The 12,709-nt window shown below is 45.4% G+C and overlaps 1 protein-coding gene across 1 annotated transcript; it reads left to right on the top strand.

The window, feature by feature from the left end:
- Positions 1-40: 40 nt before the first annotated feature.
- LOC111959418 (scavenger receptor class F member 1-like) lies at positions 41-7,819 on the top strand. The gene is made up of 13 exons (XM_023980947.2): positions 41-602; positions 818-879; positions 999-1,100; positions 1,281-1,548; positions 1,727-1,990; positions 2,203-2,421; positions 2,578-2,706; positions 2,939-3,045; positions 3,214-3,322; positions 3,398-3,522; positions 5,755-5,892; positions 6,010-6,199; positions 6,405-7,819. Exons 1-13 carry the CDS (start codon positions 502-504, stop codon positions 7,477-7,479), a joined length of 2,889 nt encoding a protein of 962 aa, XP_023836715.2. The 5' UTR covers positions 41-501; the 3' UTR covers positions 7,480-7,819.
- The last annotated feature ends 4,890 nt before the right edge of the window (positions 7,820-12,709 follow it).

Below are 12,709 nucleotides of genomic sequence, written 5' to 3'. Positions count from 1 at the left end.
GAATCTATCAGTATGTGGTGCTGTCTTAAAAAAGCCTTACTGAGGCAGATTGAATGGGAGGAAGTGGCTCTAACTTCCCCAGGAAAGAGGGAGAGGAAACGGACGGGTTTGGACCGCTCAGTCAGGCATTACTGGGCCTACGACTACAAGACTAATGATTGACGAGAGCTAGGCTGGGCAGAAAGACGGATAGAGGGAGAGAAAAAGAAAGAGAAAGACTGACTTCCAAGACCACAGAGCTGGGCTGGGGGAAAAGAAAGGTAAAGAGAGAGAGTGACTTGGGAGAGAGAGAGAGAGAGAAAGAATCGAGAAAGAGAGAGGAGAGTGCTTTCAATTTCCATTGTCCTCTTCTGGACTTGGGAAGAGAATAKTGAGAGAAAGAGGAGAAAAGGAGAAAGTGATTTTTCCGGGATAGGATTCTGGTGTTGGGACAGGGACAGGCGTGAGTTGGACGGTCTGAGACCTTTTGTGGGCTGGTACGGACCTGGTTGTGGGGTGGACATGGGCCTGTTTCTGACGGGTCTAGGACTACTGCTCTGCTGTTCCCTCTCCTCCCCTCAGAGACTGGCTCCCTCAGGGAGAAACGTCTGCCAGGACCTCAGGTGATGACTACATTCCACTCTCACACCTTATTTTTCTCTCTCTCTTTCATTTTCTGCCTTTTCTATCAAGCAGTATATCCTTGTTTTTATGAAACATTCTCAGAAACTTGTAATCTTCCATTATTTCATGAAAAAACAGTCAAAAGTAATGTGACCCATAAGGAAACTTCCTACTATGCTTTATGGTATGTATTTTGTTTACCCTTCTCAAACAGGGATCCCTCCACTCTTGTCTGTTGTACTGGATGGAGACAACAGGGAGAGGAGTGTACTATACGTGAGTACCAGTAGACAGTAAATTGTGTAAAACCATCCAGGGCACACAAGAACAGGCTTTTCGTTTTGTTTAGGTAGTATTGTATAATTCAGCACTGTGTCTGTTGTTTATGACTCCAGCTGTGTGTGATGGCGAGCGGGCCTGCCAGCAGGATGAGGTGTGTGTATACCCGGGCGTCTGTCGCTGTCGACCTGGCTACTATGGAGCCCACTGCAAGACACGTAAGTCAAACCAACTCTGACGTTTAAGTTACATAGGCTATGTCACAATTTTTTTTTTTTTAACACAACAAGAGTTAATATAGTAACTTTGGTAGCACTTTACATTGCAGGAATAAAAGGGCAAGAACATTGTAATTAAGTGCAAACTACTGAAATATTACAGCCTGTCTCCCTCTACAGGCTGCCCTCCAGAGTTCTGGGCACCGGACTGCCGTGAGCTGTGCAAGTGCCACCCTCACGGGCGCTGTAACCCAGTCACRGGCGAGTGCACATGCCTCCCCAACCGCTGGGGGCCACTCTGCCAGAACGCCTGCAGATGTGGTCGCCACGGGCACTGTCACCCTGTGCACGGCAACTGTACCTGCGATGAGGGCTGGTGGACGCCCACCTGTACCAAGCAGTGCCAGTGCTACCCAGGCACCTCCACCTGCGACTCACTGACCGGCAGGTGAGAGAGTTGAGTTTATTTACAGTGGGAGGCATTAGTTAGCTTAGAGATGAATTTCTTGATGCAATTTAGCCTGCAATTTACAAATTAAAAGGGCGTTGTCACACACCATATTTTTCAACACAATCGCTAAAACAAAATAGAAATATATGTTTTCTTAAAAAACTTTGGTTGGCAGGTGTCAGTGTGCCCCAGGGTACTGGGGTCAGAAGTGCAGTCTTCGATGTAGCTGCTACATATCGTCGTGCCAACAGAACACGGGGGCGTGCGAGTGCCAGAGCGGGTGGTGGGGTCAGACGTGTGATCGACGCTGTAACTGTGACCTGAAGCACAGCGAGTGTAATGCCGTCAGCGGGGAGTGTACATGTCAGCCTGGGTACAAGGGAGCCGTCTGTAATGAACCGTGTGGACCCGGGGAGTATGGCAGCGGGTGTAAACTGAGGTAAGCGAGTGTATATGGATATTGCAGTGGATTACATGATTGGGCTGGTACTGCCTTGTCATTGTGCTGTTGATCAAAATGGATGATTGATGGTTCGGGCGACTTCTGAGCACTTTATGTAGGTTTGTACCTGTGTCTATCCTGAAATGGCTACAGTATGTATTCAGTTGGACTGGTCCATGGATGTCTCTCTCTCCTTCTCTCCTGTGTAGCTGTGGCCACTGTAAACGAGGCCAGTCGTGCTCTGTGGTTGACGGTGTCTGTACGGCCTGTGAGCCTGGGTGGAACGGCACACGCTGTGACCAGCCGTGCAAGCGGGGTTACCATGGAAACCACTGCCATGAGGCGTGCCCACGCTGCAGGAACGGTGAACCATGCGACCCCAGGACGGGGGCGTGTTCACAATGTGATCCAGGATGGACCGGACCCAGGTGTGTGTTTGATGACTAACTACCAGTGAAATGTATCTGAGACCAGTAATTCCCAGACATGACAGTGTCAATGATACCAAAGAGGTTCAGCGTTTTCTTCAATTGCTGACCGTTTTGTCGTCTGTCTGTTACCTGGGCCACTCTGTTTGTCTGCAGATGTGACAAGCCATGCTTTAACAGAACATTCGGGGACGCCTGCCGCTTCCTGTGCAGCCCCTGTTTCCATGGCCACTGTGATCACGTGACAGGAAGTTGTGTCTGTGGGCCCGGGTTCCAGGGACAGAGGTGAGAGTATGGAGAAAGCAGACAGAGGTTCTGTTCGAATACTCTTAAAATGCATCTTTCCTTTCTCCCTTCCTTGAAGTAATCACTGATGTGAACAATGGTTCAAATAAATAGGTTTCTCCAATCCAATAATGTCTGATTTAGACATCTTGCTGTTTGTGTATCTCAATGTTACGTTAGGTGATTGTGTATCTGGCTGTCACTAACAGGTTTCTCTCTGTTGTGTCCCCAGTTGTAACATCACCTGTCCAGACCAGCTGTATGGCTTTAACTGTTCCTCTGTCTGTGACTGTGGAGAGGGCACCGCCTGTCACCCAGCAACGGGGGCGTGTCCATACAGTATGCACTCCTCCTATTGGATACAGCTCTAGTTGGTTATTAATGTGTAGTTACTGATAAGTAAAAGTAGATGGGTCTATGGATTCAAATATTTTTTCCCCTCAAGAAGGAATATGTGAGGTTGAATCACATTTGTTTATGTGTGGGTGTGTGTGTGTGTGGTGTCAGATGGTCACAGGGCTCTGATCGCTGGTCTCCTGGTCCCTCTGATCTTGGTGCTGCTGGGTCTGGTCTGCTGCTGCTGCTGCTGTGGAGGACCTACTGACGGCAAAGACAGGTGTGTGTGTGTGTGTATGATTCTGATGGCAAAGGCAGGTGTGTTTGTTCCTCTGACCTTGCTCTGGTCCTACAGGGTAGCAGTGGGTGACGGTGGTACCTCTGTCCGTATGAAGCATCATGTGTATAACGTCCTGGCCAACGTGAGCTCTGCTGTACCCTGTATCTCTGTCTGGTCCTCTGGGCTACCCAGAGTCACAGGTCAGTCCAATATCACACTAGAGATCATATATGTCTGTATGTACTGTACCAGTCAAAGTTTGGACACACCTACTYATTCAAGGGTTTTTCTTCATTTGTACTATTTTCTACATTGTAGACATCAAAGACATCAAAACTATGAAATAACATATAGAATCATGTACTAACCAAAACAGTGTTATCCAAATACATTTTATATTTGAAATTCTTAAAAGTAGCCACCCTTTGCCTTGATGACAGCTTTGCACACTCTTGGCATTCTCTCAACCAGGTTCATGAGGTAATCACCTGGAATGCATTTCAATTAACAGGTGTGCCTTGTTAAAAGTTATTTTGTGGAATTTCTTTCCTTCTTAATGCGTTTGAGCCAATCAGTTGTGTTGTGACAAKGTAGGGGTGGTATACAGAAGATAGCCCTATTTGGTAAAAGATCAAGTCCATATTATGGCAAGAACAGCTCCAATAAGCAAAGAGAAATGACATTCCGTCATTACCTTAAGACATGAAGGTCAGTCAATCCAGAAAATGTATTCAAGAGCGGTCGCAAAAACCATCAAGCACTATGATGAAACTGGCTCTCATGAGGTCCGCCACAGAAAAGGAAGACCCAGAGTTACCTCTGCTGCAGAGGATAAGTTCATTAGAGTTACCAGCCTCAGAAATTGCAGCCCAAATAAATGCTTCACAGAGTTCAAGTAACAGACACATCTCAACATCAGCTGTTCAGAGGAGAATGCATGAATCAGGCCTTCATGATCGAATTGCTGCAAAGAAACTAAAGGACACCAATAAGAAGAGACTTGCTTGGGCCAAGAAACAACAGCAATGGACATTCGACCGGTGGAAATCTGTCCTTTGGTCTGATGAGTCCAAATTTGAGATTTTTGGTTCCAACCGCTGTGTCTTTGTGAGACGCAGAGTAGTTGAACGGATGATCTCCGCATGTGTTGTTCCCACCGGTCCTTTGCTGTTGACACTGTCAGTGATTTATTTAGAATTCAAGGCACACTTAACCAGCATGGCTACAAGAGCATTCTGCAGCGATACGCCATCCCATCTGGTTTGTGCTTAGTGGTGCTATCATTTGTTTTTCAACAGGACAACACCTCCAGGCTGTGTAAGGGCTGTGTAAGGGCTATTTGACCAAGAAGGAGAGTGGTGTGGGGCTGCATCAGATGACCTGGCCTCCACAATCACCTGACCTCAACCCAATGGTTTGGAACGAGTTGGACTGCACATTGAAGGAAAAGCAGCCAACAAGTGCTCAGCATATGTGGGAACGCCTTCAAGACTGTTGTAAAAGCATTCCAGGTGAAGCTGGTTGAGAGAATGCCAAGAGTGTGCAAAGCTGTCATCAAGGCAAAGGGTGGCTACTGTGAATGGATCAGCTTGTCCAAAACACCCTAACACAGGCGGGAGGTAAAACATGAACAGACCAGAGGCAGTGGTTGTGATTCATTTTCTTGTGATTGTTTACTAAACAGGTTATTTCGCCCAACAAAATAATTCCAGTACAGGGTAACGTCCAACGCTGTCACCAGCGTAACAAAACAAATAAACATAAACATGAACAGTTGACCAAAAGGCCGTGGCCAAAAGGGGATGCAAAACAACAAACGGCTACTCCTGTTTTTAGATCTTCTACACATAATAGTTACCAGAGGAACGCTTCTCTCTACCTAAAGCTGCCTTGGTTAACAGAGAGACAAGGTGCYCCAGTAAACAAAGCTTTCTCTGAGGTAGGAAAATCTGACATCCCCACAGGTCTCTCCTCCCAATCCTCCTCCAGCTCCTCTCCTGGCACACCTATATAGAGGAAGACACAAAGCAATTAGTGGGCCCAGGTGTATACTAATTGGCTTTACACTGAGTACCTGTCCCCTGTGGAGRGKGCTGTCGTGTCGTCTTCCTCCGGCTGGTCACTGAACTCTCACACTACTTTGAAGAATCAAAATATAGTTGTTTAACACTTTTTTTGGTTACTACATGATTCCATATGTGTTATTTCATAGTTGAATGTCTTCACTATTATTCTACAATTTAGAAAATAGTAAAAAATAAATGAGTAGGTGTGTCCAAACTTTTGACTGGTACTGTATGTAAGGAAGAAACTCCAGTACTTGTTGGATGCTCTCAAGGTTTTTCTCCATGCACTTGGAAACATGAGAGGTGTGCATGCTATACTTATTACAATATTATGACAATAATAATAATGAGCACTTCTCTCTCCAGTGTCCCACCACGACCCTGAGCTGACATTCAACCACAGTTTCATAGAGCCTCCCTCCTCAGGCTGGGTGACAGACGGATCCTCCTTYGACAGTGATGAGGAGACCGGAGAGGCTCTCTACTGTGTCCCCCCCAGAGAAGGTAATCAGTGTGTGTGGGTGTGTGTGTCTGTGTGTGTGTTCAACCCTTTGTGCTTTGTTGACTCCCTATTTTCTCTCTCTCCCTGTCCCTCCCTTTACCCCACTCTTCCTCCCTCAGACATCCCCGCAGTGGCGGGCGGTGAGTTCCAGGAGTTCCAACATGAGATGAGTTCTAAGTGTAACATGTTCCCCGACCCCTCTGCCTTCAATGTTAGTGCAGAAGACATGTCCCTCCCCTTTGGCATCCCCCGCACCTCCAGCAACGCCAAGTCCAAACGCCCCTCCGTCTCCTTCGCCGAAGGCACCAGGTAACACCAGGYCGCCGTCATCATGATGAGGACATTGGACGCTACACACACCACACACCACTACGCAGCACTTCAATTCTCTTTTTAACTTGTCTCTGCAAAGTTATAGTTATCGCAATTGTCTTGTGATTGTTTTTAATGTTGAGAGTTTGTCAAATTAATTTCCTCTTGGGGATTAATAAAGTTCAATCTCACCTCATCCMAGGTTCAGCCCCAAAGAGCGCMGAGGCTCTGCCCAGGACCTGACTCCCGGGGCCCCCCGCACCAAACCTAAGTCCCCCTGGGGGGTCCTGATGCTGTCAGCCCTCCAGGCCCAGGGAGGGAAGKCCTCAGAGGGGGAAGAGACGGAGACAGGTGAGGGGGGTGTGGATGGATGTGGAGGTGGGACTGGACCATTGGAAGAACCAGGATCCAGTGGTGAAGCAGGGGACCCTGATGTGGACAGGTACACGGCCACCCCGTCACAAGCCATGTCTACCCTGCAGGTGCCTGGAGCAGTGGTAGGAAGAAGACGCACCATATCCAATGCCGCTGTTAACAGAAAGGGTGGGCAAGCRTCAGGGTCCACATCCGATGGCCAGAAGGCAGAGATACATAAAGGGATGGACAAGGTGACCACAGTGTACGTGACAGTGGGTAAGGCGGGGGTGGGGAGGCCCCTGTCTAAACTAGAGCTCCCCAGCTCGGAGGGCCCGGTACAGGCCATGCTACGCAGGCTAGGCAGCCTCCAGAGACATAAAGACCAGGAGGKGGGAACTARGYCCAAGGGKAAGAKCCCGGGGGTGGAGGGGATCACCAAGCCACCCAGGAGGAAGCTGGGGGCCAGGGCCAGTTTGTGGGAGCAGGGGGCTCCCCCACCCTTGGGGGTGGAGGGKCCTGTAGGGGAAGGCGTATCTATGAGGAAACCCAGTAGGAGGAAACAGCACGCTCACCACAGCTCGCCTGCTGTCATGGGAAACACTGACGMTGGCACTAACACTCACCCCCCACCAGAGGGCGCCAATGCCACCATTACGCCTACGAGGCCCCTGTCCTCCATTTTGAAAAGCGTGCCAGAGGTCGCTGGGTTAGAAGTCATGGGTGAAAGGTCAGCGGTGAGGGGAGAGAACGATGACCCTGGGATGCAGACTGAGACTGACAGTGGATATCTAACAGTCGGGCCAGCTGGAGTTGTAACCGACGCTGTTAGTCTGAGTGAAGTCATCGCCAATGACGGAGTGGTGGCCAGTGTGGACGATGGAGCTAACCTATATGAGAATGTGATGATTATGCATTCCTAACTTCAGATGCTAATGACTGTGCTGCTCTGTCTCCTCTCACAATTGAGTATGTAGTTTGACTACTAATGAATGGGGAATTTGGAAACTAGCTTAATGTACTGAAGTTAACAGTTGAGTCTGACATTAACTAACTTTACAATATTGAATATASCATTTTATGAATTACAATATGTACATGATGGTTCTGTACAATATGTACTGTATGTATGTATATCATACAACAATAGGATAATGTTGAAATCGCCTTACCAAATAGTAATCGACACTGTAACTGCCATGTGTGAAACAACTATGCAAATTAAAACAAAAAATGCACGCTCCGATCTGTGCACTTTGTTCACTTTGGCTTGTCTGTCATCACTAGGCTAAGCTGCTAACGTTAGCCATCAAGCTCACAAAGTTTGTCCCARATGAGTTTTGCAATGGAGYCCTCTTTGYCTGGAGAAGTAAATTAATGGTTCCAGCTCTGTAGGAGYTGTATCTACTACCCTTTGTTTCAGGACAAACTGGATCACTCAGAGTTCCAATGCGACAATTGTTTGCTTGCCGAGGATTATAGGCWTGAGGTGGCTTCCTTGATCACTCAGGTAGCCAGCCTACGTAAGATACTGGGGGAAATGTAGAGTGGAATGTTTACCATTTCTACGCCGGTGCTGCACGGCGTTCGCCCATGTTGGATGCATCTCTGTCTTGTCATTTGTTGTTATCCGACTGGCCGGAGTCGAAGGAGCACAGCAAGAGGAGCATGGCAATCAACGATGGTCGCATGTCATGAGCTGTGGAAGCCGAAGACAGCGGCCTCCCGCAATGCAATCTACACTCCCTACGAGAGGCCCGGAGCAGATACAAACAACTAATTTCCAAGTCGACTTTCGGCAACCTTCCGTCCCTGCTCTGGATCAAGCGGGACTTCATCTGTCGGAGGCCTGCATGCCTGTGAAGCGTGGGAGTGGGCATATTTCCTCGTCCTTCTCGTCAGCCATGATTTGGGCAGCTCCATGGTAAGAACTGTTCCTGGTGCAAAAACAATGTCCTATCCCGGAGCTCGAGTAAATGACATTACTAAGCTGCTCCCTAATGTACTACGTCAGGACATGGAAATCGATTTAATGCGCTGATTGACTCTCTGCTAGACACTAATAAAAGACCCATCATATCTGGCCCTGTGGCCTCTCTGAATCGTGGCATTGAACGYTTTAGCAGGATTCTTTATCTTCACAACTGGCTACGTGATTATTGCAAGCCAATGGGTGTAACTTTTGTTGACAATTTCGATACCTTTTGGAAACAAAAGGAGGATGGGATCCACCCAAATGATTTGGGTTCCTGGATCCTTTCACACAATTATAAGGCTGCGTCTCAAGCCCAGCTCAGTTAATCCCTACCATTGTGTCACTGAGTCATCATAATGCTTTAGCAAATGTACATTATACCAGGGGCATTGGAAGACACAATGTAAGTAACTTAATTTATGTTCCTCTATGTGCCCTGAATGCATCTGCTGATCCTACAGCTATTCTATGCAGCAATCACGTGTCTATGAACCAGATGTATGCTGTTAGCACTGAGACGGTGTGCCCTAGTAGGAAGTCCACTGTGTGCAGCTCACCCTGCACTAACATAAATAACATGAGAATATCTACTTCTGCTAAGCTTCCCAGTAAAGCAATGAAAACAAGCAAGCATCCCAGAAAAGTGCTCAAAATAGACCCACGTCAACATATGTAGCTTAAGAAACAAGGTTCATTAAATTAATAACTTGCTAGTAACAGATGACATTCATATTTTGACAATCTCTGAAACTCACTTAGACAATACCTTTGATAATACAGTGGTAGCAATACAAGGTTATAACATATACAGAAAAKACAGAAATGCCAGTGGTGGAGGTGTTGCTGTTTATATTCAGAACCACATTCCTGTAACGATTAGAGAGGATCTCATGTTAAATACTGTGGAAGTAATATGGCTTCAGGTTCATCTGCCTCACCTAAAGCCCATTATTGTGGGAAGCTGTTATAGACCACCAAGTGCTAACAGTCAGTATCTGGATAATGTGTGAAATTCTTGATAGTGTATGTGATATCAACAGAGAGGTATGTTTTCTGGGTGATTTTTAAATATTGACTGGCTTTCATCAAGCTGCCCACTCAAGAAAAAGCTTCAAACTGTAACCAGYGCCTGCAACCTGGTTCAGGTTATCAGTCAACCTACCGGGGTCTTTACAAACAGCACAGGAATGAAATCATCAACATGTATTGATCACATCTCTACTAATGCTGCAGAAATGTGCTTGAAAGCAGTATTCATATCCATCGGGTGTAGTGATCACAGTATAGTAGCCATATCTAGGAAAGTGTAATAGAGGTCATACTATAAGTTTTGTAGTGATTCCTATGTTGTTGATGTAAAGAATATTTGTTGGTCTGTGGTGTGTAATGAGACGTTGCACTTGACACATTTATGAAATTGCTTATCCAAGTTACTAATAAGCATGGATTTAACAAACCTGTTAAATCCACATAAATTGATGAGGAATTKAAAAATTGTATGGTTGAGAGGGATGAGGACTAAGGAATGGCAAATAAGTCTGGTTGCACAACCGATTGGCAAATGTACTGCAAATTGAGAAATCATGTGACTAAACTGAATAAAAAGAAGAAGAAACTACACTATGGAACAAAGATAAATGACATAAAGAATGATAGTAAAAAGCTTTGGAGCWCCTTCAATTACATTTTGGGAAAAAAGGCAAACTCGGCTCCATCATTCATCATTCATTACAAAACCGACTGATATTGCCAACTACTTTATTGATTTTGTCATTGGCAAGATTAGCAAACTTAGGCATGACATGCCAGCAACAAACGCTAACACTTCACATCAAAGTATTTCTGAACAAATTAAGAAAGACAAGAATTGTAATTTTGAATTCTGTAAAGTCAGTGTGGAAGAGGTGAAAAAATKATTGTTGTCTATCAACAATGACAAGCAACCAGGGTCTGACAACTTGAATGGAAAATTACTGASGATAATAGCCACTCCTATTTGCCATATCTTCAATTTAAGACTACTAGAAAGTGTGTGCCCTCAGGCCTGGAGGGAAGCAAAAGTAATTATACTACCTAAGAATAGTAAAGCCCCCTTTACTGGCTCAAATAGCCGAACAATCAGCCTGTTACCAACCCTTAGTAAAGGTAAAATCAGGAACTCCCCAGGGCAGCTGTCTAGGCCCCTAACTTTTTTCAATCTTTACTAACGACATGCTTTGAGAAAATCCAGTGTGTCGATGTATGCGGATGACTCAACACTATACACTTCAGCTACTACAGCGAGTGAAACCACTGCAACACTWAACAAAGAGCTGCAGTTAGTTTGAGAATGGGTGGCAAGGAATAAGTTAGTCCTAAATATTTCAAAAGCATTGTATTTGGGACAAATCATTCACTAAACCCTAAACCTCAACTAAATCTTGTAATAAATAATGTGGAAATTGAGCAAGTTGAGGTGACTAAGCTGCTTGGAGTAACCCTGGATTGTAAACTGTCATGGTCAAAACATATTGATAAAACAGTAGCTAAGATGGGGAGAAGTYTGTCCATAATAAAGCGCTGCTCTACCTTCTTAACAGCACTATCAACAAGGCAGGTCCTACAGGCCCTAGTTTTGTCTCACCTGAATACTGTTCAGTCGTGTGGTCAGGTGCCCCAAAGAGGGACTTAGGAAAATTGCAATTGGATCAGAACAGGGCAGGACGTCTGGCCCTTGGMTGTACACAGAGAGCAAACATTGATAATATGTATGTCAATCTCTCCTGACTCAAAGTGAAGGAGAGGTTGACTTCATCACTACTTGTATTTGTGAGAGGTATTGACATGTTGAAAGCACCGAGCTGTCTGTTTAAACGACTAGCACACAGCTCAGACACCCATGCATACCTCACAAGACATGCCRTCAGAGGTCTCTAAACAGTCCCCAWGTCCAGAACAGACTATGGGAGGCGCACAGTATTACATAGAGCCTTGAATACGTGGAACTCTATTCCACATCAGGTAACTGATGCAAGCAGTACAATCAGATTTWAAAAAACAGATAAAAATACACCTTATGGAACAGCGAGGACTGTGAAGCAASACAAACATAGGCGCAGACATGCATACACACACATGATAACATACACAGTATACACACACGTACACATGGATTTTGTTTTGTAGATATGTGGTAGTGGAGTAGGGGCCTGAGGGCACATACTTAGTGTGTTGTGAAATATGTTATATTGTAATGTTTTGTAATGTAATGTTTTTAAAATTGTATAACTGCCTTAATGTTGCCTGACCCCAGGAAGAGTAGCTGCTACCTTGGCAGAAAATAATGGGGATCCATAATAAATACAAATACAAATACTAGGCGAACATTGCTCTGTTGAGCCAGCTTGAACCATTAAAACGGCTTGGCACTGGCAGCACCAACCCTTTCCAAACCATCACCTGTCTGTGATATATATTATTCACTGGAACACTGACGTTGTGCCACAAATGGCACCTTATTACTTTAATTCTGGCCCTGATCAAAAGTAGTGCACTATAAAGGAAATAGGGTGCCATTTGGGATGTACAATGAGTGAAACAAAACAAGTGATGAAGCTGATGACATCAAATGGATTATGAAGGTGCTACTGCATGCCTGGTTGAATACCTGCCATGTATATGATGTATGTATATTATGGTGTCTGTCTAATAATTGCGCCAACAGTTGTTGCCTTCTCACCAAGCTGCTTGCCTATTGTCCTGTAGCCCATCCCAGCCTTGTGCAGGTCTACAATTTTATCCCTGACAAGTGGGGAGAACAAGTATTTGACACTGCCGATTTTGCAGGTTTTCCTACTTACAAGCATGTAGAGGTCTGTAATTTTATCCTAGGTACACTTCAACTGTGAGAGACGGAATCTAAAACAAAAATCCAGAAAATCACATTGTATGATTTTTAAGTAAATATTTGCATTTTATTGCCTATGACAAGTATTTGATCATACTACGAACCAGTAAGAATTCCGGCTCTCACAGACCTGTTAGTTTTTTCTTTAAGCCCTCCTTCTCCACTCAATTACCTGTATTAACTGCACCTGTTTGAACTCGTTACCTGTATAAAAGACACCTGTCACACACTCAATCAAACAGACTCCAACCTCTCCACAATGGCCAAGACCAGAGAGCTGTGTAAGAGACAT

This window comes from Salvelinus sp. IW2-2015, linkage group LG4p (genome assembly GCF_002910315.2).
Source record: "Salvelinus sp. IW2-2015 linkage group LG4p, ASM291031v2, whole genome shotgun sequence".
Taxonomy (NCBI): domain Eukaryota; kingdom Metazoa; phylum Chordata; class Actinopteri; order Salmoniformes; family Salmonidae; genus Salvelinus; species Salvelinus sp. IW2-2015.
The sequence above is the reverse complement of the archived record's forward strand: the minus strand, read 5'-3'. Positions and strand labels throughout refer to the sequence as shown.